This window comes from Bufo gargarizans, chromosome 1 (assembly GCF_014858855.1).
Source record: "Bufo gargarizans isolate SCDJY-AF-19 chromosome 1, ASM1485885v1, whole genome shotgun sequence".
Lineage (NCBI taxonomy): Eukaryota > Metazoa > Chordata > Amphibia > Anura > Bufonidae > Bufo > Bufo gargarizans.
Window position 1 is genome coordinate 424,071,980 of NC_058080.1, and position 27,038 is coordinate 424,099,017.

At 46.1% G+C, this 27,038-nt stretch overlaps 1 protein-coding gene across 1 annotated transcript; it reads left to right on the forward strand.

Moving 5' to 3' along the window:
- The first annotated feature begins 368 nt into the window (after window positions 1-368).
- On the forward strand, window positions 369-27,038 carry LOC122932235 (thioredoxin-like). The gene is made up of 5 exons (XM_044286532.1): window positions 369-543; window positions 14,289-14,393; window positions 19,375-19,434; window positions 22,555-22,620; window positions 26,767-27,038. Exons 1-5 carry the CDS (start codon window positions 520-522, stop codon window positions 26,827-26,829), a joined length of 318 nt encoding a protein of 105 aa, XP_044142467.1. The 5' UTR covers window positions 369-519; the 3' UTR covers window positions 26,830-27,038.

A 27,038-nucleotide genomic window follows, 5' to 3' on the forward strand; every position in this document is an offset into this window, starting at 1 on the left:
CCACACCAGACCGTTATCCGCCTCCTAGTTTTTTGCCAGTCATCATGACCACGTCACGAGAAATAGCTTGGCTTTCCGTAAAGTGCCGTCTCCTCAGGCCCCCCACCTCCTTCTCGCCCGTCTCCTCAGGCTGACCCCGCCTCCTTCTCGCCCGTCTCCTCAGGCTGACCCCGCCTCCTTCTCGCCCGTCTCCTCAGGCTGACCCCGCCTCAGGCCCCCCGCCTCCTTCTCGCCCGTCTCCTCAGGCTGACCCCGCCTCAGGCCCCCCGCCTCCTTCTCGCCCGTCTCCTCAGGCTGACCCCGCCTCAGGCCCCCCACCTCCTTCTCGCCCGTCCTCCTCAGGCTGACCCCGCCTCAGGCCCCACACCTCCTGTCCCTCCCCGTCCCCCGTGTGACCAGCGCTCCCGGAGCCATTACACAAGCCTGGCCCCGCCCACTGCACCCTGTCTATTTACTCCTCCCGCGGCCGGGTCTTCTTCTCGCTTTGCTCGTTGCCTATCTGAACCGGTCACCGACGCCATGGTCCGCTATGTGGAGAGTCTGGTAAGATAGTGGGGTCTGCGGTACCGACATGCTGGGCCATGTGACTGTGGCCATGTGCTAGAAGCCGGCTGCCATTTGTCCCTTAGATGTGGGGCAACTTGTGGCCGGATAATAGTTACCTGTACATTCAGCAGTGAGGAGACTGGGTCCAGATTCTGCAGCTCTTGTACTTTGTGTGCTGTTCTAGATGTGGTGATCGGCTCTGCTACATCTGTAAGTACATGAGGTTGTCCCCGCACTGCAGAGCTTTGTAGGATAGATGTAGTAGTGTCAGTGCTCCTGTGCAGTGATCGGCTCTGCTACATCTGTAAGTACATGAGGTTGTCCCCGCACTGCAGAGCTTTGTAGGATAGATGTAGTAGTGTCAGTGCTCCTGTGCAGTGATCGGCTCTGCTACATCTGTAAGTACATGAGGTTGTCCCCGCACTGCAGAGCTTTGTAGGATAGATGTAGTGTCGGTGCTCCTGTGCAGTGATCGGCTCTGCTACATCTGTAAGTACATGAGGTTGTCCCCGCACTGCAGAGCTTTGTAGGATAGATGTAGTGTCGGTGCTCCTGTGCGGTGATCGCTCTGCTACATCTGTAAGTACATGAGGTTATCCCCATACTGCAGGCCGTCGTACAGCAGAGCTTTGTAGCATAGATGTAGTGTCGGTGCTCTTGTGCGGTGATCGCTCTGCTACATCTGTAAGTACTTGAGGTTATCCCCATACTGCAGGCCATCGTACAGCAGAGCTTTGTAGCATAGATGTAGTGTCAGTGCTCTGCTTGTCCAGCATGACTTGGCATATCTAGTCTTCTGGAGATGCCTCTATCTCCTCCCTGGGTCTATGGCTGATAATGGCACCTCCAGCTCTGATGGAGTACATAAAGGGGAACCCTACACGACTAAGGGCTTCTTCACATGGCCCTATATTATTGTCCGCATCCGTTCCAATACAGACCCATTCATGTCAATGGGGGCGCAAAAGATGCAGACAGCACATGGCCCCGCAAAAAACATGAAACATGTCCTATTCTTGTCTGCAGTTGCGGGCAAGAATAGGCATTTCTGTCGTGGGGCTGGCAGAACGCACGGCCAGCATCTGGAATTTGCGGACCGCAAAACGGGTACAGTCGTCTGAATGAGCCCTTATATGTATACATGAAGAGGGCTCCAGAAGTAAATGTGACTATTGTTTTCACCCGACCACAAGACCCTTCTCCACCCATCACCAGTATTCTGGGTAAACTGTTCAGATAGTGGGAGATGGTGGTGGTGGTGGTAGTAGTAGTATCACGAGGATGGCTCTGCCACCGTACTGGAAGGATATAGATGGAGAAATAGACAGATATATATTGTGTGACCACTGAGCCTCAAATGATGGTGGTAGTAGCATCACAAGAATGGCTCTGCCACTGTATTGGAAGGACACGTGTATAGAATGTGATCACTGAGCCTCCACTGATGGTGGTAGTAGTATCACAATGATGGCTCTGCCACCGTACTGGAAGGACACATATATAGAATGTGATCACTGAGCCTCCCATGGTTGAGGGCTCATGCACACAAACGCATGTGCAGGTTTTGCGGCCCGTGTGCGCTCCATATCACGGATGTCAACCCATTGACTTGAGTGGGTCCGCAAGGTGCGGAGCGGAGGCACGAATCGGAAGCCCGACTAACAGTTCTTGTTTCGTAGACCTCGTGTATGTGCACACAGACGTGTGGTTTATGCAGAATTTTTGCGCTGATTCTTATGCGGTTTAAGGGATTCTGTTAGATTTTTTGCTTTGTGCACACAAACATATTTTTCCCATATCAAGTCCGCATGTTGTCCTTTCCGTGAAAAAAAAACCCCCTGAATCAGTCCTATTTTATGACTCCCGGTATCCTGCGCTCTTGGAGTGCTTAGGCCTCTTCCTCGGCCAGTGACGTCACATGACTTGGGCGATACCAAGCACTGCCACTATACAATGTACGGCGCTGTGCCGCCCTGCTCGCTGGAGCTCTGGAGCCTCCTCAAACAGACAATAGACGGGGTGCCCGGAGATGGACCCCCACCAATCTCATATCGATGACCTAGATATTCCCAGAGAACCCTTCTAGGGCTCATTCACACAACCATATGAAGGGGTCCGCATTCGTTCTGCAACATTGTGGAACGGGCGCGGACCCCTTCATTTCAGGGGGCCTCAAAAGACAGCACGCCGTGTGCGGACCGCATCCGTTGCTCTGTTCCACAGCCCCGCAAAAAAGATGGAGCATGTCCTATTCTTGTCCGCAACAAGTATAGGCATTTTCTGTATAGTGCTGGCCATGTGCAGTCCACAAAATGCGGAAGGCACAATGCCGGTATCTGTGTTTTGCGACTCTGCAATTTGCGGACCCCAAAAAACGCTGCATGGTCATGTGAATGTAGCCTTAGGCTTCGTTCACATGTGACTGAATTACTGTATAAAAAAAAAAGCTGTGGCAAAGGTGCGACATTGTGGATCCACAGCATGTCCGTTTATACGGCTTTGTTGTGGTTTTGGCCGCTATCATCACTGAGAAAACCGCAGCAATCTCTGTCCATTTCTGTCTTTTCATTAGTTTTCTGTCCTTCAGGCTTAATATGCGGTTTGTCTCAAAGCCATATTTTAATTGCTTTGTGTCAGAAACCTGTTAAAATATGCCATTAATTATAGGTGTCTTTAGCGATGTGGTAATGTTTTTTTTCCGGTAGACTCGCAGCACCGTTTCGTTTTCTGTTCTTTTGATCCTTTATTTTGAGCATCCTTTTGGGCTCGTTTTGCATCTGTTTTTAGGCCTCATTCACACGAACATAAGCAACCCACGCTGTGGACCGCAATCCACGGGCTCCGTCCGTGTGAATTCCCGTATTGTGGCGCGGACCCATTGACTTGAATGGATCTGCGATCCACAATATACAGCAAAAGATAGGACATGCAGAGGCACAGATGCCAAATCCCTCGTAGTGTCTCATCCGTGTCTCCGCTCCGTAGCTTGAGGACTGCAGACCCTTTCTAGTCAATGGATCCGCATCCGTAATATGGAATTCACACAGTCTGCGGAACCGCCATTTTCGGTCTGGAATACAGACGGTTTACAGTCGTGTGAATGGGCCCTTAGCTCCACAAAGGACTTTTTCTCCTGTCTAAAATAACGGATCTCAGACGGAAATGGCCAAAAGGGATGCAAACGGAGCACTATTTTTTATTTTTCCTGCTTTCTGTTGTTTAAGTGATGTGGCACACGGAGGTCATCTATGTGCTGTCCCCATCTTCATGTGCATTCTGCAGAAATGTCCTATTCTTGGCCATATTTCAGACCAGAATAGTCCTTTCTAGGGATGGGAGAGAAAATGCGCCTTGCACACAGAAGGTGTCGGTATTTTGCGGACACAGTGGTGTACATGATTTCCTGCAGGGCGTTGTGCTGCAGGCTGGATAACGTTACAGAAGACTGTATGGGGCAGTGTTACTAAGCATCACATGAACTAATCTCTAGTGAGAGCTTTGAAATGTGTCAGTGTCTGTTAGACTTATGACCGTTTATACATAAAGCCCTGGTCACACCTCTTATATTTTTTCTAGTACGCTTCAGTTACTTTTTGACATAGCATGCTGAAGTATTGTATCCAGCAAAAAAAAACAACTAATCTATATGTAAGGCTGTGTTCACATCTCTGGCAGCAGATCCAGTCGGATTACACCGGATATCCGCCGTTATTTGTGCAGGATCTGGCAGCCGGAAGAGCTCGCGGCGGATGTGGATGAGGCCTAAGTAAGGCAACGAGGAAGAAATCCTGATGTTAGTGGTCCTTAGGAACAAAGCAGACGCTCGTGATCACTGTCAGATCATCAGGGGAGATGAGAGCTACACTTACATGCAGCAATCGCCTCCGCTGTATGGGGACGAGTGATCGTTCCAGTGATTGCTCGTCCCTCTACGGTGTTCCTGGACAGCGCCATCTGCTGCACAGGTACTAAGGGGGGCATTTATTAAGGCTCTTCTGGCGTAAAGAGTCGCAAAGAGCATTGTGGGCATTTTTACGTAAAGCGTGGCAAATTTGCTAGTTTTTCGCCTGGACAATGTAGACGAACTGCGTAGTTTTTCACATGGGTACATGAACTGCCATATATGTGCAGTTTTGGTGCGGCAGCTTTTCTGCACATAAATCTACACCATTCACCCTTAGGGCCAGTTCACACTGGGGCAGATTTATCAAAACTGGTGGAATAGAAAAGTGGCTTAGTTGCCAACAGCAACCAATAAGATGCCACCTTTCATTTTTCACAGCTCCTTTGGTAAATGAAAGGTGGAATTTGGTTGCTATGGGCAACTAAGCCAGTTCTACTTTACACCAGTTTTGATAAATCTCCCCCACTGAGTTTTTGGTGCTCATTTTGGGGCATTTCCACCTAAAAATAACTGCTCTAAAAAACAAATCAAGACTCCCATTGATTTTGAATTAGAAGCAGCAGTTTTTTTACACACACACATGGGAAAAAGAAGCAGCATTCCCCATCTTGTTGCAGAATCTGCCCCGAATCTCCCATTTGAAATGAATGGGAAGCATAATAAAAAAAGTTCCATACTTATCCCTGTGGGTTTTTTTATTTTTTTTCTTGCACGTTTTCCGTGCAGTTTAGTATTAAAGTAAACACCCTTTGATACAAAAAAAACTACCTTAGGATATACATGGCCAGGTGCTGGGAGAGCTCCATCAAACACCATGACACTGCCACTAGACTTCAGAGCCAGGTGTGAATATGTGTACATGAATGTGCCCTGTCAGTAAAGAGAGCGAACGGGGCAACGCCAACGACCTTGTTGCACCCAGGGAATAATTAGCATGTGATTAACAAGCTGCTTTCTATGCAATAAGGCCATGAGGCGACATGGGAGCAGGAACATTGGGCTCAGCTGGCACAGGCTCATCGGACATACAGTATGAGCTGGCTTTAAATGAATGGATCTGATGACAGATTCCCCTTAATTACGTGTGATGTGCCAGTACTCGCTTATCCTGTTTTTTACTTCAACTTATATTCTACATAAACTATTGGGGTCATTTATCAAACTGGTGTAACGTAGAACTGGCTATGTTGCCCATAGCAACCAATCCGATTCCATCTTTCGTTTTCCAAAGGAGCTGTGAAATGAAAGTAGGAATCTGATTGGTTGCTATGGGCACCTAAGCCAGTTCTACTTTACACCAGTTTGATACATAACCCCATTTGTCAGCAAGACTCCCAAGGGGGATAATTTGAAGTAACATGAATACCCCATTAAGTAGACCTCATAAAGCTACGTATATAAATATACAGTATAATTGTATATGCGTAGCTTGTGCTGTAGGTAGGTACTGCTCTGCCACAGATTGCCGGGTGGCACCTGGACTGCATTGTTGTTTCAAGTGACTACAGCTCACCCACGGCTCAAGGCGCTAGTGCAGTGATGGGGAACCTTTTAGAGACCGAGTGCCCAAACTGCAACCCAAAAGACACTTATTTATTGCAACGTGCCAGCACGGCAATGTACCCTGAATACTACAGTCCAATGTAGTATATCTTCTATGTACTTTATCTTGTAGCTATAATAACCTGCCTACATTCAGTGCGCTGCCTGTGCTGTTCATACTGCGCCCTGCGCTGAGGAATGGCAGGTAAAGTCTAAGGAATATTGGTACACCACAGACTTTATCCAGTGTGCGGGTGCCCACAGAGAGGGCTCTGAGTGCCGCCTCTGGCACCAATGCCATAGGTTCGCCACCACTGCTCTAGTGTATTAGTCAGGGCTCATGCACACAAGCGTTTTTTGCATTCTGTATATGGACCGTATTTTGATTCCGTATACGGAACTATTCATTTCAATGGGTCCGCAAAAGATGCGTGCCAAAACGGCGGCTCGGATGCGGCCTCATGTGTGCATGAGGCTTTATACTGACAGCATTATGTCACTAAGGGCTCGTTCACACGACCGTATGTCTTTCAGTGTTTTTCGGGCCATTTTTCCCGGATCTGTTTTTTTAAATATTTTTATTTTTTTCAGTAGTGTTTCCGTTCTATTTTTCCGTTCCGATTTTCTGTATGGCATATACAGTTTACAGTTTTTACATAGAAAAAATTGGGCTGGGCGTAAAATTTTCAATAGATGGTTCCGCAAAAAATGGAACAGATACGGAAGACATATGTTTTTTGAGTTCCGTATACGGAACCATTAATTTCAATGGTTCCGCAAAAAAAAAAAAAATATGTATATATATAATTACTGCTCTAACTTTCAACGGAACGGAAATGCGTAAACAGAATGCATACAGAGTAATTTTTTATTTTTTTGCGGAACCATTGAAATTAATGGTTCCGTATACGGAACGCAAAAAAACGGCCCGTATACGGAACGCAAAAAAACATTTGTGTGAACGAGCCCTAATTCTGTAGAAGGAAGGTCTGGCCAAGACACACAACCTGATAAACCATTATAACGCCGTATGTTCCTTCCCGACAGTCTGATGCTTGTCAGTGGAGGTGAAGAACTGCATTTACATGCAGCAATCACCTCCACAATATGAGGACGAAGGATCACTATAGCTATTCCTGGTCCCCATACAGCTGCATCACCCGACCGACAGGATTCCCCGATGAACGAGCTTGTTCATGGGGTGATCAGCTGGACCTTTACACGGGCAGATTGTCGGGACGAGTATTCGCAGGAACGTTTATCCCTGATCTGGCCGACTGTCAGGAAGTGTAAACTCACTAAAACTTTTCAGAAATGACTTTTCTCCTAGCCTTGATTGATGGGAAATTGCTCTATGCCCTAAGACCATCACCTCGCCTCTCAGATATTAACCCGTCCTCTGCTCTCCGGGCCATTCTTTCTGTAGCTCTAATGTACCGTTCATACTGATTTCCCTCCTTTTTTCAGAAAGACTTTTAAAATAGACCCCTAATGATGGGCGTCTTGTGTGACCCCTTTGCAGGAAGCCGCGTAAGGCCGAGTTCTCAGATGGCTGTAGTAAGCCATGCTGGCATATTGGCATGGTTTTCACACTGTTAATGGGCATGTGGTTTGCTGTGTAAATGGCCATTAATGATGAACTTGAAAAATGCGCTATTTGCAGCTAAACGATACGCTGCCGGGGTTTTCATCTGCTACACCGCGTAATTGTTTTTAGGTATTAATGCAGGCACATGTTCTGCTTGGTAAATGGCAAGTAAAGTACCTAATGTTGCCTGAATCCCTTCATTTTGATGGAATTAGCAGCCTATCAAATACTAATGTGCATGACCAGCTTTACGGGGAACAACTTAAAGGGGTTGTCCGGGTACCCTTATTTTCACCCCGGCAGCCCCCCTGAACCTAGCATCGGAGCATCTCATGCTCCGATGCGCTCCCATGCCCTGCGCTAAACCGCGCAGGGCACGGGCTCTTTTGTTTTCAATAACACACTGCCGGGCGGTAACTTCCACCCGGCAGTGTGTTCGGTGACGTCGCCGGCTCTGAAGGGGGGGCTTTAGCTCTGCCCTAGCCGTTTTACTGGCTAGGGCAGAGCTAAAGCCCGCCCATCAGTGCCGGTGACGTCACCGGGGTTCCTGTCAGCCCCATGGAGAGCCCCGGTACGTCACCGGAACTCCTAAAAATGCCTTTGCCCTGTGCAATTTAGCCGCGGAACAGTCCGCATCTTTTGCAGCCCCATTGAGATGAATAGGTCCGCATCTAGTCCACAAAAAAAAAACTGATCGGATGCAGGCTGAAACTTTGGGCGTGTGCATGAGCTCTTAGGCTCCATTCACACGTCCGTAGTGTGTTTTGCGGATCCACAGACACCGGAACGCACATCGCCGGCACTAATATAATATGCCTATTCTTGTCCGTGGACAAGAATTGGACATGTTCTATTTTTTGGGGGGAACTGAAATGCGGACCCGGAAGTGCGGGTCCGTATTTCCGGAGCCGTGCCGCACATCAAAATGAATGGACGTGTGAATGGAGCCTTAGAGTGCAAACCACAGTGCATCTGGCAGCAGGCCGTCAAGCCATGACAGATCACAGCAACCAATGGCTTCATGGGTTTGCAGCAAGCTCATGCATTCATTGGTTGTAGTCAGTAGGCCCATGACCGTCCACTGCTTGCCACTGGTCTAGGATCAGCATATGTAATGCATGGAACCAAGCCCTTCAAAATGGGATATAAAAAAGTCCCAAGCAGTTAGACCCCTTAGACTAGGTCCAAAGAGGTTATTCAGAAGTAGAAACACACCCACACCTGTCCACGTGTTAGGCCTGGTATTGTTGCACAGCTCCAGTGAAGTGAATGGAGCTCAGCTGCAGTACCATTCTCCACCTATGGACAGGTATGGCACTGTTTATGGAAGAGAGCAGCCATGTTTTGTGATCACGGACAACCCTTTTAAAAGGCATGTCATATAACACCATTGATAAAATGTAGCTTGGTAGAGAAGTCAGTAGATAGCAGACCAGGGTACTGCCACACAGGCTGGCTGTGGTATTTTGTGTCTCGGAAAACCCTCAGCATTTGTGGCTGAAATCTACATTGGCAAAATCCAAAATGAATGATTGGTTCCAGTCCTCTTGGCATAGTGACCTGTTTTGATAACAGCAAATTAGTGAATTTTACAAGATACTGGTAAAGACTACTAAATAAAATAGTTCTTTCATGAAGGCCAGTATTTTTTGCATTCTAGGTCTTAAACTGATAAGAAGTACGTGGAGGTTTGTCGGTAGTCCTACAAATAGAACTGCTGCTTCCTCCTTCCTCATTTGTTCAAATAACATACGCAATTTAAAATTTCCCATTGTGCAACTGATTAAATAAACTTTTCTTCCTTCTCTGGAAGCCTTCTTACAGGATGACTCAGAATGTATTCTAGTTTCTGAATTGCTTTAAATGGCCACTCCTTTGTAAAATTGGCTCCATAGTCGGCAAGTGTAAACTCTGTCATCTTCTTGTAATCTTCCTTAAAGAGATCCCCCCCCCCCCCATTTCAGCCAAGGACTCTCTTAAAACACCTATTTAGGGCTCATACCCAACACCTTAAGGGCCCAGTGCCCATATTGCGGCCAGTCCGCAATATACGGGCACTGGCCGTGTGCACTGTGTGGTGTGGATTTATGGGTCCGCAACATACTGCCAAAGATAGACGATGTTCTATCTTTTTGCGTTTCAGAGGCTCGAATGGGAAGCTCACAGAAGCTTCCGACCCGTGCCTCCTCTCCGCAAAAGATAGGACTTGACCTATCTTCGGTCGTATGTCGCAGATTGCGGACCCGTTCAAGTCAAGTTTACGGTTAGCAATATGGGCACAGATCGCTTATGCTCAAGGGCATGAGTTACAGGTTATGCTACTTTTTTCGTATTGAAAAACTGCAGCGTAATAATGTACCAGCAAAGTGAGTGAGATTTGACAAATCGTATTTTTTTACGCATGGCAATTGACTTGCCAAAATGTCAATTGTTTGTGTTTTGTGCTTAATATAGGGCAGTTTCCCCATAGATTTCAATGGGGTTGTTAACAAACAGAAAATCTGCACCAAAACTGCGTGATAAGTGCGCTAAACCTGTAAATAGTACAGTTTTGGTGTGGATTTTCATGCAACGCCTGCAAATTTCTTAAAGGGGTTATCTCGCTAGGATATGCTCCCATTGTCTTATAGGTGCAGGTCCCAATGCTGGGTCCCGCACCTATATCGAGAATGGAGCCCCGCAAGTGAAGGAGGGCGCACTGCGCATGCGCAGCCGCCCTCCATTTATTTTCTATGGGGTCGGCGAAAATAGCCGAGCACTGGCTCGGCTGTTTCCCCTCACCCATGACGGCACCCCATGCGACCAGAGACCTCCCATCCGGGACAGGAAACCTGAGAAGATAAAAGGTTCACACCCCCACCAAGCACCAGTTCAGGTTTCCTGTCCTCCGGATAGGAAGTTCCTGGGACGTTTGAAGATGGTTCTCACCTGCAGCTGGGGGGAGGCCCAGGTTCTGATCCAGTGGGGGGCCTTCCCCAGGCGACTGAAAGCTCTCCGGAGCTGCTGCCTAAAGTCTGCCTTCCCCTGCATTCCGGCGCGGATCCCGAGGGAGCCGCTGTGGCAGTGTTCAAGCGGCTTCCCTCATGCTGTTTGGCGTTTTGCCCGGTTTCCTGTCGGTGAGGCGTCTGCGCATGCGCGCTCCTCGGGCGTGGCTTAACCCGGAAGCAGGGGAAAAAAATCGCCGGAATAGCCTATGCGCTTTTTTTAAAATATAAATGGGGCTGCGGGGAATCCAGCCAGCTGATGTAGCGCACACAGTGCTGTGCTGAAGAGGCTCCATTCCTTCAAGATGACAGAGCCAGCAGATGGACGCCCCGAACCTCTGGAACCCTCGAGGCCCGGTACCGGTCCTGAGGAGTGGGGACAAAGATCAGTGGTGAGGTTGATCTTTTTATTAATGGGGTGTTGTTTTGACTTGTTTTAGGTTGCAAAGACCCCCAAAAAAGCGGCTTCAAAAACAAAGCATAAGGAGTGTGCGGGATGCAGAGTGGCCCTAGCATCTTCTTATTCTAAGCCATTATGCACGCCGTGTATCGATTAATTGGTGGCGGAGCAGTCTCAGAGCCTCTCCAGAAACATGAGGTCCTTAATACGATCCGAGGTCAGGGCCTCCCTAAAATCATTTAATAAGGGCCGCCATGGGTCACCAGACAAGTCCCCGGATGTTAGGGATTCTGATATAGACCTCTACTGTATCAAGGCCCAATTCTGCATCCCAATCCAAAAATCTTGCACCTGGCAGTGTGGAGACTGAAAGGGGGATATGGTTAGGTCAGGGCCTTTCCCAGTCGGTAGATACCACCATTTTGGGAAGTAGGAAATCTACTACGGCTAGGTAATACAATAAGATCTGGGAAGTCTCCTCTTTCTTAGAGATCAGTCCTGACCCTTTCTCTCCTCCAAATGTTTCAAGAGTCATAGACTTTTTCTACAAGCAGGTCTGGACAAGGGGCTTAAGGCTTCCACCCTGAGAGTTCAGGTGGCGGTTTTGAGTTACTTTTTCGATGTACAGTTGGCCCTTCATCCTTGGGTAAAAAGGTTTCTTTCAGCGGCCTCCAGGATCCGCCCTTCGATAAGACCTTTGTCCCCTCTTTGGGACTTAAACACGGTCTTGACGGCCCTGTCTCAGAAACCTTTTGAACCTCTGTCAGAGATTCCCATGGACATGCTCTCCTTTAAAATGTCCTTTTTACTGGCCATTACATCGGCTAGAAGGATTTCAGAGATACAAGCCTTCTCGCCTTTTCCACCTTTTTTAGATGACAAGGATATCATCAGGCCACTCCCGTCCTTTCAGCCAAAAGTGGTTACGGACTTCCACAGAAGTCAGGATGTTATCCTTCCATCCTTTTGCACAAATCCTTCCAATGATTTAGAAAGGGAGTATCATTGTCTGGACGTCAAAAGATGTCTGTTAACTTCGGCCTGGAGGTTAGAAGAAAACCTCCTTATTCAGTTTTGGGGTAAAAATAAGGGGCGAAAAGTGTCCACGGCAGTCATTGCCAGATGGGTCAAAAGGGACATTTCCAAGGCCTACCTAGCACAGGGTCTCTCTCCCCCTTCAGGGTTTGGAGCTCACTCCACCCGAGCGGTGGCTACGTCCTGGGCCGATAAGGCGGACGCCTCTCTGGCTCAAATTTGTAGCGCAGCAACGTGGAGTTCCCCACATACTTTCTGCATTACATTACAGGCTCCAACTGCACTGCATTACAGGCTCCAACTTCACACGGATACCGCCTTTGGTAGGTAGGTGCTTCAGGCGGTGGTCCCACCCTAATTTCCTCATTAATAGTCTATCTCGCATGGGGTGCCGTCATGGGTATCGAGAAAACCAATTACCGGTAAGCAATGTTGTTTTCTGTCAGCCCCATAGAAATGAATGTGAGTGGGGGCCACGCATGCGTGGTATGCTCCCGTTCACTTCTATGGGGAGCCGGCTTGGTGGTGGCCGAACCGGAGTTCTCCAGCCACCACCTTCCGGGGCTCCGTTCTCGATATAGGGGCAGGTCCCAGTGGTGGATATGCCCCCATTGTCCATGATGAGACAACCCCTTTAACTTGTACACCTAGAAACAGACGGCCTAGGGCAAGGCACATACCTCCTCCGGCCACAAGGGGAAACATAGACTGGCGTGTAAACATCACTTTGTAAATGTGCCCCAAGGTTTATTTCTCCATAGACTACATCCTAGAATACATGGAAATGCCTTGTGGACTGTATATAGGTACGTAGAGCTGCCTTGCAATCCATGTGCCTGTCTGTACTGCACGACTATCTTCCCTCCTTCTCCCTCAGAGGATCATCTATAGTGATAGCTCAGGGTATATATTTGCATTATGGCAGTTTCTCCCTAGGAAGTACAGCTTGTAGAAGAGTAGTAAGGGTTTCTCCAGGCTCTCCTATATTGATGACCTATCCTCAGGATAGATTATCAATATCAGATCGGTGGGGGTCTGACACTCGGCACCCAAGCCGATCAGCTGTATGAGTGGAAGGCGTTCGCAGTGTTCATGTGCCGTCTCTTTTCCTGCTGCTATGTCTATGGCAAAGACCATGCCATAGACCACTGTCTCCTCATAAAGCTGATTGGTGCGGGTGGCGGACCCCCGCCAATCTGACTCGTACAATGAAGTAAGATTGACTGATTACTGTAATACCCCTTTAATAGTTGTATCTTGGGATATTGGGGCAGACTTCAGCCTGTGGAGCCTACATGAAGAGGGGAATTGGTTTCTGGTGTCCATGGTGCTGCAGGTATCTAATTGCAGTCATCCCCAGGGTCTGTGTACATGTCGGCTTCACAGGGGACTATTCAGTTACTGTGCTGACGAAAGGCCTTGCATAGGAATACTGCTGAGTCACTGTGTGTAATCAGAAATCCTGTTCTAATGGTCAAGGCAATGCAAATAGCTGCTCCAGTGAGAAATGGAAAGGAGTTTAACCCTTAACACCCTGAAGTTTGATGGTATTGTGTATTTGCTGCAAATTTTGACAAGCTGTATAATTCTGACTTTTGTAGACTGCAATTTTAAGTTTTTCTTCAATTTTGTTTTCCTTCTCTACTTTCCTGGGGTCTTAACATATTTTTATTTTTCCATTCACATAGCAATACGATTTTTTTTTTTTTTTGCACTTTCTAATGGCACAATTTAATATTACATACAATGTAATGGGAGCTTTAAAATAAATCATCTAAATGGGATGATGCGTTCCCTATGTAGTTACATCTACGCTGTGTGTGCGCGTTCCCTATGCGCTATAGTTTCAAGTCAAGCTGTAGTTTTTGTGTGTAAGTAAATCACTGAGGTTTTTAATCCCTTTTTATTTTTGGGAAGGATGTGAAGCTTTGGGATGCAGTGTTACTAATGATCTTTGGGGAGTTTTTTTTTTTTTTTTTTTTTATATGGTGAAAAAGGGGGGATTTTGTCTTTTCACTTTTTTTTTTTTATACTTTTAAAACCTTCACCCCCCCCCCTTTATTACATGTCAGGCCATCTACTTCTGTTGTGTGCGAGATTATAACTTTTTTTTTTATTTTCCCATTGTTTAAAAAATGACAGACCACCCTTTTAACAGATTAACTGGTTAGCAATGAGTCCTGGTCGGTACCATTTGGTTAATCAAATCTGACCCCCAATAGTCTATGACATATGTTGCATTTCTGCTCAAACATATTTAATACATTTACACTCCCTTTTTCTTTCTAGGGGGAATTTAAGACTGCCCTGATAGAAGCTGGAGACTCACTTGTAGTTGTGGACTTCACAGCCACATGGTGTGGGCCATGTAAAATGATTGGACCTTTCTTTGATGTAAGTAATGTGTCTGTGCGGGACTTATGGAAGACCTTAACTCTGTCTTGAAAATGAATTCTAGCGTAAATTAAGATGTATGGTGCACGGGGACCCAACCTTCTGGCAGCACTGCTAATGAATCGATCAGCCGCTCCTGGTCCCAGCACCGCCGCTGCTGCTTCTCTTCCAACCCACTTTTGGCTTTGGCTTAAAAGAACATCAAAAACAGCCCCAGAATGATGTGTGTGTGACCTCACCCTAAAGTGAGTCTTCAGGATTTAACAATTATTCATCCCTAGGATAGGTGATCAATATCAGTTTGGCTAGAGTCCGACACCCCACATAGCCACCAATCAGCTGTTCCTTAGTAGCTCCATCACTACAGCTGATCAGCAGGTGTGTCTGATCCCCACTGATCTCACATTGATGACCTATCTTAGGTCATCAATCCTAGTTATATGAAGTTATCCCCTCTCCATAGTATAGGGGATAACTTCACAAAAACAGGAATACTATAACCAGAATATCTCTTTAAATCACCTAGAACCCCTTTAAGAGTGTAATACTTCTTTCCTGATTGTAAAGAGCTCATATGTTGATGTCCTATAAAAGTAGCATATTTCAGCTATTGGATAGTGCAGGGATCAGCAGCCTTCGGCACTCCAGCTGCTGTGAAACTACAACTCTCAGTATGCACATTTACTCGGCTGTACTTGGAACTTAATAGAAGTGAAAGACTTTCAGAGTGGTCGTTTCGGAACAGCTGGAGTGCTGGAGGTTGCTGATCCCTAGGATAGTGTATCTAGATTCTCTGTTATAGCCACTCCTCTGGCCTAGGCATGCACATGACCGTTTTTTTTTGCGGTCCGCAAAAACGGGTTCCGTGATCAGTGTCCGTTTTTCCTTCCGTGGGTCTTCCTTGATTTTTGGAGGATCCACGGACATGAAGGAAAAAGTCGTTTTGTTGTCCGCCTGGCCGTGCGGAGCCAAACAGATCAGTCCTGACTCACAATGCAAGTCAATGGGGACGGATCCGTTTAACGTTGACACAATATGGTGCAGTTGCAAACGGATCTGTCCCCCCATTGGCTTTCAATGTAAAGTCAGGAGTCCCTATTATACCATCGGATCGGCGTTTTCTCCAATCCGATGGTACATTTTAACTTAAAGCGTCCCCATCACCATGGGAACGCCTCTATGTTAGAATATACCATCGGATTTGAGTTAAATCGTGAAAACTCATATCCGACAGTATATTCTAACACAGAGGCGTTCCCATAGTGATGGGGACGCTTCAAGTTAGAATATACTACGAACTGTGTACATGACTGCCCCCTGCTGCCTGGCAGCACCCGATCTCTTACAGGGGGCTGTGATCCGCACAATTAACCCCTCAGGTGCCGCACCTAAAGGGGTTAATTGTGCGTATCATAGCCCCCTGTAAGAGATCAGGGGCTGCCAGGCAGCAGGGGGCAGACCCCCCTCCCTCCCCAGTTTGAATATCATTAGTGGCCCCCCCCCCCCCTCTATTGTATTAATATCATTGGTGGCAGCGGAGAGTTCCGATCGGAGTCCCAGTTTAATCGCTGGGGCTCCGATCGGTAAACGTCGCAACCAGGACGCTACTGCATTCCTGGTTTCCATGGTTACTGAGCAATATTAGAAGCATCATACTTACCTGCTGCGCTGTTGGGAGCGCCTCCTACTGGTAAGTGACAGGTCTGTGCGGCGCATTGCTTAATGATCTGTCACTTACCAGTAGGAGGAGCTCCCGGCCGGTCACAGACAGCGCAGCAGGTAAGTATGATGCTTCTAATATTGCTAAGTAACCATGGCAACCAGGACTGCAGCAGCGTCCTGGTTGCCATGGTTACCGATCGGAGCCCCAGCGATTAAACTGGGACTCCGATCGGAACTCGCCGCTGCCACCAATGATCGGGGGGGGGGAGAGGGGAGGCCGCACACTGTGCCACCAATGATATTAATACAATAGAGGGGGGGGCGCACACTGTGCCACCAATGATATTAATACAATAGAGGGGGGGGGCGCACACTGTGCCACCAATGATATTAATACAATAGAGGGAGGGAGGGGGGTCCGCAAACTGGCCACCAATGATATTAATACAATGGAGGTAGGGGGGCCTCACACTGGCCACCAATGATAGTACAATAAAGGCCAATGATATTAATACAACAGAGGGAGGGGCCGGACACTGTGCCACCAATGATATTAATACAATAGAGGGAGGGAGGTTGGGCCGCACACTGGCCACCAATGATGGTACAATAAAGGGGGGGGGGGGGCGCACACTGCCCACCAATCATAATACAATAGACGGAGGGGGGGGCCACACTGGCAACCAATGATATTAATACAATAGAGGGAGGGGGGTCTGCCCCCTGCTGCCTGGCAGGCCCTGATCTCTTACAGGGGGCTATGATACGCACAATTAACCCCTTCAGGTGCGGCACCTGAGGGGTTAATTGTGCGGATCACAGCCCCCTGTAAGAGATCGGGTGCTGCCAGGCAGCAGGGGGCAGTCATGTACACAGTTCGTAGTATATTCTAACTAGAAGCGTCCCCATCACCATGGGAACACCTCTGTGTTAGAATATACAGTCGGATCTGAGTTTTCACGAACTGAAAACTCGGCTCTGAAAAAGCTTTTATGCAGACGGATCTTCGGATCCGTCTGTATGAAAGTAACCTACGGCCACGGACGTGGATGCCAATCTTGTGTGCATCCATGTTCTTTCACGGACCCATTGACTTGAATGGGTCCGTGAACCGTTGTCTGTCAAAAAAAATCGGACAGGATACACGGATCACGGAGGCGGATGACAAACGGTGCATTTTCCGAGTTTTCAACGGACCCATTGAAAGTCAATGGGTCCGCAGAAAATCACGGAAAACGGAACAACGGCCATGGGTGCACACAACGGTCGTGTGCATGAGGCATGTCCATTTATCCCCTTCATCACCAGCATTGTGAAACTTGACTTAAGCCCCAGCGCCGTACATGTGCGCTGCAGTGATCGGGCGGGTGTATATCAAGCGATCAAAGCCGTATGTACCTCAAAAATTGTACCAGTCATCTCATCCCGCGAAAAAAAAAACTCTACAATGCTCAAAAAAAATTATAAAAAATTGACTCTCAGAAAAGGGCAACACAAAAACAAGATATATTTTTCTTGTCAAAAATGTTTACCTGTGTAAAACGTAAAAATAAAGACACATTATCGCCGCATCATAACAAACTGCTCAATAAAAATATCACATGATATGCAGGTGAACGCTGTAAAATAAAAAAAACTGTGCCAGAAGTCATTCTTTGTCACCTCTTCTTACATAATGCGTAATATAGAGTGACCAAAAAGTCATATGTACCCCGAAATGGTATTAATGAAAACGTCACCTCATCCTGCAAAAAATGAAACCCACATAAAACAATTACTCAAAAAATTCTAAACCAATGGCGCCTGTAAACAAATCAAAATCTGCGCTGCAAAAGCCATATGGCGCTCCTTCCCTTCCGAGTCCTGCTATGTGACCCTACAGCTATTTACCACCACATATGAGATGTTGCCATATTCAGGAGAAAATGGGAACAGGTTTTTGTGTGGTTTTTCTCCTGTTACTCCTTTTGAAAATGAAAAATTTGGAACGTGTTATTGGAAGAAATTAAACTTTCATTTTTACAGCCGAGTGTTTCTAAACTCCGTAAAACGCTTATGGGGTCAAAGTGCTCAGTACACCCCTTAATAAATTATTTTAGGGGTGTAGTTTCCAAATTGAGGTCACTTTTTGAGGGTTTCCACTCTAGGGGTACGTCAGGGTCTCTTCAAATACAAAATGGTGCCCGAAAACCATTCTAACAAAATCTGCCTCCAAAAAAACATAAGGCCCTCCTTTCCTTCTGACCACTGGCATGTGTCTCAACAGCAGTTTACTACCGCATATGGGGTATTTTTGTAAACTACATCATCAGAGTAATGCATATTGAGGTTTATTTTGCTGTTAACCCTTTCTGTGTTGCAAAAAAAATATTAATATAACTTGAGAAATCTGCTATTATTATTATTATTATTATTTTTTTATTATACCTCTATTTTCCTTTTAATTCTTGTGGGACATTTATGGGTGGTTTCCATTACGGTACGTAAGCCCCTCAAAATCGCATTAACACTAAATTAGTGTTTAAAAATGGTTTTAGTAGTTTTCTTTAAAATTTGAAAAATTGCTTTTAAAAATTCTAAGCTTTCTATTGTCCTAATAAAATGGCATTTACAAAATGATGCCAACATAAAGTAGACATATGGGGAATGATGACTATTTTATGAGGCATTACTATCTGTCTTGGGCCTCATGCACACGACTGTATTTTGTTTTCTTGTCCGTTTTTTTAGTTGTGTTTTTTTTTTTTTTTTGCTGATAGGATGCGGACCCATTCATTTAAATGGGTCCTCAAAAAACGCGGACAGTACACCATGTGCTGTCCGCATCAGTATGTCCGTTTCGTAGCCTATACTTGTCCTATTTATTTTTATATTTTTTCTGGTTTGCGGACAAGGATAGGCATTATTACAATGGATCCGCAAACATTACAGATCCGCAAAAAATAACGCATGCCATACCGACGTCATCAGTTTTATTTTTTGCAGTTCCGCAATTTGTGGACCTCAAAACACATACGGTCGTGTGCATGAGGCCTTAAAAGTAGAGAAATTTTCAATTGGGATTTTTTTTATATAAATAAAGATGAAATATATTGACTCATTTACCACTGGCATGAAGTACAATGTATCACGAGAAAACGGTCTCAGAATGGCTTGGATGATTAAAAGCGTTCCAAAGTTATTACCACATAAAGTGACACATTTCAGATTAGCAAGAAATTGCCTGAACAGGAGAGTGCAACTGGCCTGGGGTAGAAGGGGTTAATGACCTATGAGATTTCATGTCTTGCTCATTCTTCTTTCATTTGTTTGCTTCTAGACCCTGAGTACAAAGTACGCCGATGTTGTGTTTCTTAAAGTGGATGTGGATGATGCAGCGGTAAGATCCATTTCTTCCATCTCTCTCTTATTCCTGAAGCCATCATACTGAAGTTACTGAGTTCACTTTATAGTGTCCCCCATAAAACTAAGAAGAACATGACCATAAACCATTCCATGTGGATCACAGAGAACGTAGATACTAGACTGCAGATCTGTATATTCTCTCAATTTATTTGGCAATCAAACCTATTGAACTAAATATTTTTTATACTGCACCGTATGTATTTTTTTTAAAAACCTATGATTTGAAGAGAAATCAAACAATGATTTAAATGAGCGAATCCCAAAAAAATTTTATAAATAAATCTGACCTGAAGCAAAGGTTGTACAATTGCCCAGAAAAGGCATGTATGATACTCTGGGGTCTACAAAGACTGTATCCAACCCCAGGGGCGTAGCTAAAGGCTCATGTGCCCTGGGGTAAGGCTACTTTCACACTAGCGGCAGGACGGATCCGACAGGCTGTTCACCCTGTCGGATCAGTCCTGCTGCTATTTTGCCGCACCGTCCCCATTGACTATAATGGGGGCTGAACTACGTCAGTGCACGGTAAAAGGCCGCCGGACTAAAAGTACTGCATGTCCGACTTTTTAATCTGGCGGCCTCTCACTGCGAACTGCCGTGCTGCGCCGGAGCTCGGCCCCGTCCCCATTATAGTCAATGGGGAAGGAGCGGCGGCAGGACGGATCCGACAGGGTGAACAGCCTGTTGGGTCCGTCCTGCTGCTATTTCGCCGCACCGTTCCCATTGACTATAATGGGGGCGGAACTACATCAGTGCACGGCAAAAGGCCGCCGGACTAAAAGTACTGCATGTCCGACTTTTTAATCTGGCGGCCTCTCACCGCGAACTGCCGTGCTGCGCCGGAGCTCAGCCCCGTCCCCATTATAGTCAATGGGGAAGGAGCGGCGGCAGGACGGATCCGTCCTGCCGCTAGTGTGAAAGTACCTTAAGGCCTCTTTCACACGGGCGTCATTTTTTTTGCCCGGATAAGAGCCGGGTGCGTTGCGGGAAAATGCGCGATTTTCCCGTGCGAGTGCAAAACATTGTCATGCGTTGCACTCGCGTGAGAAAAATCGCGCTTGTTTGGTACCCAAACCCGAACTTCTTCATAGAAGTTCTGGCTTGGGATTGATGTTCTGAAGATTGTATTATTTTCCCTTATAACATGGTTATAAGGGAAAATAATAGCATTCTGAATACAGAATGCATAGTAAACCAGCGCTAGAGGGGTTAAAAAAATAATAATAATAATTTAACTCACCTTAGTCCACTTGATCACGAAGCCCGGCATCTCCTTGTGTCTCCTCTGCGCTGAGCGGCTGAACAGGACCTGGTGTGAGCTGCATCATTAAATACAGGTTAAGGACCTTCGATGACGTCACTCCGGTCATCACATGGTACGTCACATGATCTTTTACCATGGTGATTCACCATGGTAAAAGACCATGTGATGACCGGAGTGACGTCATCGAAGGTCCTTAACCGATATTTAATGATGCAGCTCACACCAGGTCCTGTTCAGCCGCTCAGCGCAGAGGAGACACAAGGAGATGCCGGGCTTCGTGATCAAGTGGATTAAGGTGAGTTAAATTATTATTATTATTTTTTTAACCCCTCTAGCGCTGGTTTACTATGCATTCTGTATTCAGAATGCTATTATTTTCCCTTATAACCATGTTATAAGGGAAAATAATAATGATCGGGTCTCCATCCCGATCGTCTCCTAGCAACCGTGCGTGCAAATCGCACGGCATCCGTACTTGCTTGCGGATGCCATCCGATTTTCACACACCCCATTCATTTCTATGGGGCCTGCGTCACGTCGAAATCGGACAATATAGAGCATGCTGCGATTTCAACTGAACGCACAAGTGATGCGTTAAAAACAACGCTCATGTGCACAGCCCCATAGAAATGAATGGGTCAGGATTTAGTGCGAGTGCCATACGTTCGCCGCACGGATCGCACCCGCACGGAAAACTCGCCCGTGTGAAAGGGGCCTAAGAGTTCAGCTTGAGCCCCCTGGGGCATGGAGGCACGTTGCCTTCGTGCTGCCCCCATAGATGTCAAACCCCTTTTTAGGCTTTTAAATGCCAAAACAGCTTTAGTAATGTCAAAATGTATGTCTCTGGGTTAACATATGGTAGTCTTTAGAAATGCATTGCACTGCCAGATTTTTATTTATTTAGAAACTCTCTAACTTGCCTGACCTAAACCCCATGGAGAATATATGGGGTATAGTGAAGAGGAAGATGAGACACCAGACCCAACAATGCAGACAAGCTGATGGCTGCTATCAAAGCAACCTTGGGCGTCTAACACCTCAAAAGTGCCACAGGCTGATTGCCTCCATGCCACGCCGACCGAGTATTAAGTGCATGTACTGTACATAGTGCATACTTTTCAGTAGGCCAATATTTTTGTATTCATTTTTTGAATTGGTCTTATATAATATTTTAGTTCTGAGATACTAACCTTTTGGGTTTTCATTAGCTATAAGCCATAATCAACATGAAAAGAAGTAAACACTTGAAATGGATTGTTGTGTGTAATGCATCTACATAATAAGAATTTAAGTTTTTTGAATTACTGAAATAAATGTAACATTTCGATGATATTCTAATTTATTGAGAGGCACCCGTCGTCTTGTGGTTCCATGAACTGAATGTCGGTAATGCAGTGCCTCTTAGTCTTATGCAGTTGGCCATATAACGGCTCTGTGTTGGACTATGGTACTTGGGCAGATGCATGAGGTTGGGTTCTAAGACTTAGAGGCGTGCATGGGTTTCATGCTCTCACATACCATGAATTCTCCATTAAGACCAATATTTTAATTGAAAATATCTCCAACAAACTGGATTCATAATGGCCGGAGAAGTGAATGGGGGGCTAAAGAAAGGGCATAGCACCGCCATCCCAGCTGTTCACCTAAGACTAGTAGTGTGGTCTCAGCCACGAATGCCTGAGATGGGAGTACTGCTTTAGTGGAGTATTGTATTTTGCTGCTGTACGAGGTTTAGTCTTTACACTAGGAAGTACATGGTGACACTGCAGGTTTAGAAATACCAGCATACTTCTCTTCATATGTGAAATATGTTCTTTTTTTCTCTTTCAGGATATTGCAGCAGAATGTGATATTAAATGTATGCCAACTTTTCGCTTCTATAAAAATGGAAAACAGGTATGTATCTGTCGTTTTACATTTCAGAACTGTTAAAGGGGTTGTCTGGGTTCAGAGCTGAACCCGGACATACCTCCATTTTCACCCAGGCGGCCCCCCTGACTTAAGCATCAGAGCAGTTCATGCTCCGATGCTCTCCTTTGCCCTGTGCTAAATTGCGCAGGGCAAAGGCATTTTCAAGAGTTCTGGTGATGTTCCAGGCTCTCCATGGGGCTGCCAGGAAGCCCGGTGATGTCACCGTCACTGAGGGGCGAGCTTTAGTGCTGCCCTAGCCAGTAAAACGGCTAGGGCAGCGCTAAAGCACGCCCATTAGAGCCAGTGACGGCACCGAACACACTGCCGGGTGGAAATCTCCGCCCGGCGGTGTGTTATTGTAAACAAAAGAGCCCGTGCCCTGCGCATCAGGGGGGCTGCCTGGGAGAAAATATGGGTATGTCGGGACAACCCCTTAAGTTAATTGAAGCATAGTGGGCATCATAGTAAACCCTACTGGTTAGAGTGGTTTTGCTGGTCATAATAGTGTCTTTGAATTACTGAAGTTTGACGGGGTCATTCTTGTACACACTCTAACAAAGGCAGCAGTTGATCATATCCTTTTGGAATTATTTTCCTTTGGAGTCTATTAAAGACATTTGGGGAGTAAGGAAGAGTTAAAGGGCTTGTCTCATCTTAGACATTTGTGGCATACTGTATCTCTAGGACAGGGACCAGCATCCTCTAGCACACCAGCTGTTCTGAAACTACAAATCCCAGAATCCTCCTTTCACATCTATGGGAGTTAGAACAGCCAAGTAAGTGTGCATTCTGGGAGTTGTAGTTTTACAGCAGCTGGAGTACTGAAGGTTGTTGATCCCTGCTCTAAGATATGCCACCAACATCAGATGTGGGTCCCAGAGCTGCCATAGGAATGAATGGAGAGTAAATGTGCAGTGCGCTCTCCTTCACTTTTTGGGCTCAGTTCTGGAGATAGCTGTGGATCCCAGGTGGAATATTCTCACCATTGTCTAACAGGATATAACCCCTTTAAATGGGTTGTCCAGGAAAGGATATTTATGACTTAGGCCTCATGCACACAACCGTTTTTTTTTTAAGGTCCGCAAAAACGGGGTCCGTAGGTCCGTGATCCGTGGCCGTTTTTTCGTCCGTGGGTCTTCCTTGTTTTTTTGGAGGATCCACGGACATGTAAAATGAAAAAAAAATCTAAGTCAAGTTTGCCATTGAAATGATAGGAAAAAACGGACACGGATCACGGACACGGATGCCAATCTTGAATGGGTCCGTGAACCGTTGGCCGTGAAAAAAATAGGACAGGTCATATTTTTTTCACGGCCAGGAAACACGGATCACGGATGCGGCTGCCAAACGGTGCATTTTCCGATTTTTCCACGGACCCATTGAAAGTGAAAAAAAACGGAAAACGGCACAACGGCCACGGATGCACACAACGGTCGTGTGCATGAGGCCTTATCCTCAGGATAGGTCATCAGTATCAGATCTGTGGGGGTGTAACAGCCGGTCTCCCGCTGATCAGCTGTTAGAAGAGGCCTTGGGCGCCACAGCCTCTTACTATGCCAGTGACATCAATGTACATTGGTCACATGGCCTAGTTGCAGCCCAGCCCCATTAAAGTCAATGGGGCTGAGTTACAATATCCAGCACAACCACTATACAATGACCGGCGCTGTCTTTGGAAAACTGCTGGGAGCCGGCTATGTTCACCAGAGCTCCAGTGAGTGCAGTGACTCCCTGAAACAGCTGATTGGCGCGAATGCCGGGACTTGGACAATTGCTTCTGAGGATGTCATTATCTTTTCCAGGATGACCTTTTTAAAGGGAACCGGTCATGTGGATATTTGATTATAATCCAACTAATTATATACAATCATTAACTACTAAAAAGTGCCTTAGATGTTTGTATTCACTTACTGGTGTGACAGATGGTTACCTCATAATATACACACAAAGATGCCGCATGCTAATGAGATGATTTGAGTCCAGCGTGATGTCATGGAGTCCAGCGTTTCGTTAATTCAGAGCTTTAGCCACTCCGCTGCCCACCTGCTGCTGATTCATATATAAAATAACTGTCAATCAGCAGCAGGTAGGCGGGAAGAGGCAGGAGCTCATGAATATTCATGACTCATCATTATCAGCTGGAGCTTTTCAATACAAGATGTTGGCAGATTGACTGGGTCAATTAAAGAAAGTGACCCAGCATTTTGCTAAGAGAATCAGTCACTTTTTTATGTTGCCCTCAGTTAGGACACCATAAAACTGGTGACAGATTCCCTTTAAGCAAAACTGCCTCATTTTTCTGTAGACAATGCTACTTTCACACTTGCGTTGTTAATTCCGGTATTGAGATCTGGCAGAGGATCTCCATACCGGAATTAAACGGATCTGTTTTGATTTTGCAGGATGCATGCGTTCCTTTTTAGGCTTAACAAAAAAAATAATTGAACTGTCCCCATTGCCTTGCATTGTTTTCAGTGCCTGATCCATTTTTGTCCGTTATGATCGGACACAAAAACGCAGCTTGCAGCGGTTTTGTGTCCGGTCACAAAACTGAATGCTTCCGAAACGGAAGATATCCTGATGCATGCTAAACGGATCTCTTTCCGTTTTGTCCTCATGCATTCTGAATGGAAACGGTTTTCCAGTAGTGACATCCTCTGCCGGATACCGCAAAACAATGCAAGTGTGAAAGTAGCCTAACCTGCTAACATTAAAGCCGTGCTCCCTTCATAATTGGCTCTGCCCCATTCCCGGGCAATGTTATAAGGTTAGGAATTGCCAATGTGCTATAACCCTGGTTTCACACCTAGGAGTTTCTCAAACGCGCGTTTCTATGCGCGTTTTTGTCGCTCGTTTTTATGCGCGTTTTTTGTAATAGTAAACGCGCGTTTGACTCGCGTTTGGGTGATTGACAGCAGTGTTGTCCAAAGAGTCTATGGCCCAAACGCGCGTCAAACGCGCCAAAAAAAGCTCCTGTACTTGTTTGAGCGTCGGGTGTTTTACAGCGCGTTCAAACACGCTGTAAAACGCGAAAATGTGAACCAGCCTCATAGGGAAGCATTGGTTTTCATGTGTTGCGCGTTTTACAGCGCGTAGGAACGCGCTGTAAAACGCTCAAGTGTGAACTTAGGGTAATAGACAGTGAGGATTCTTTGGGCGGATCCGTTATGGATCTGCAAAAACTGATCCGTTACAATAATACAACTGCATACATCCGTCATGAACTGATCCGTTTGTATTATCTGTAACATAGCCAAGACGGATCTGTCATGAACACCACTGAAAGTCAATGGGGGACAGATCCGTTTTCTATTGTGCCATTTGACTTAAGCTACTTTCACACCTGCGTTAGGTGCGGATCCGTCTGGTATCTGCACAGACTGATCCGCACCTATAAATGCAAACGCTAGTATCCGTTGTAAGTCAATGGGGACGGATCCGTCTACATTGACACAATATGGTGCAATTCTAAACGGATCCGCCCCCCATTGACTTTTAATGTAAGTCAGGACGGATCCGTTTACAATTGCACCAATATTGTGTCAATGTAGACTGATCTGTCCCCATTGACTTACACTGTAAGTCAGGACGGATCCGTATTGCTCTGCAAGCAGCGTTTTGGTGTTCGCCTCCAGAGCGGAATGGAGGCGGAACGGAGCCAAACTGATGCATTCTGAATGGATCCGCATCCATTCAGAATGCATTGGGGCTAAACTGATCCGTTTGGGGCCGCTTGTGAGAGCCTTGAAACGGATCTCGCAGGCGGACCCTGAAACGGCAGTGTGAAAGTAGCCTTACATTGTGTGCCAGAACGGATCTGTTTGGTTCAGTTTCATCAGGCGGACAGCGTTTTGGTGTCCGCCTCCAGAGCGGAATGGAGACTGATCGAAGGCAAACTGATGGATTCTGAGTGGATCCTTTTCCATTCAGATGCATTAGGGCAAAACTGATCCGTTTTGGACCGCTTGTGAGAGCTCTAAATGGATCTCGCAAACGGAAAGCCAAAACGCCAGTGTGAAAGTAGCCTTAAGGGTTTATAGTAAAGTTTCTAATAAGTCTTTATGCTTTATGGTTTGGGCTTAATTGCAAAGTATGAAACTGATTACAAATTTTTTTTATTTTATTTTTCAGGTGCATGAATTCAGTGGTGCCAACCAGACCACTTTGGAGCAGAAAGTGGTAGAACTAAAATAATATGTAATGGCTATCTGCTAATATTCATGTATTTTCTATATATTATGTACACATTTTAAACAGGCTATCAAATACTTATATATGAAGGAAACTGCAACCATTCCTCTTTAGTCAAGCTCTATAGAACGTGCTAACATTTCCATTACTATTGTGCTGTAAATGGAATGAATCCAAGGACCTGAGTTGATTAAAATGTCTGCTAGACCCCA

Coding starts and splice junctions, on each gene's coding strand:
- LOC122932235 (XM_044286532.1), top strand. CDS start 520: ATGGTCCGCTATGTGGAGAGTCTG. Junction 19,435..22,554: donor TGGATGTGGATGATGCAGCG/GTAAGATCCATT, acceptor TTTCTCTTTCAG/GATATTGCAGCAGAATGTGA. Junction 22,621..26,766: donor TCTATAAAAATGGAAAACAG/GTATGTATCTGT, acceptor TTTATTTTTCAG/GTGCATGAATTCAGTGGTGC.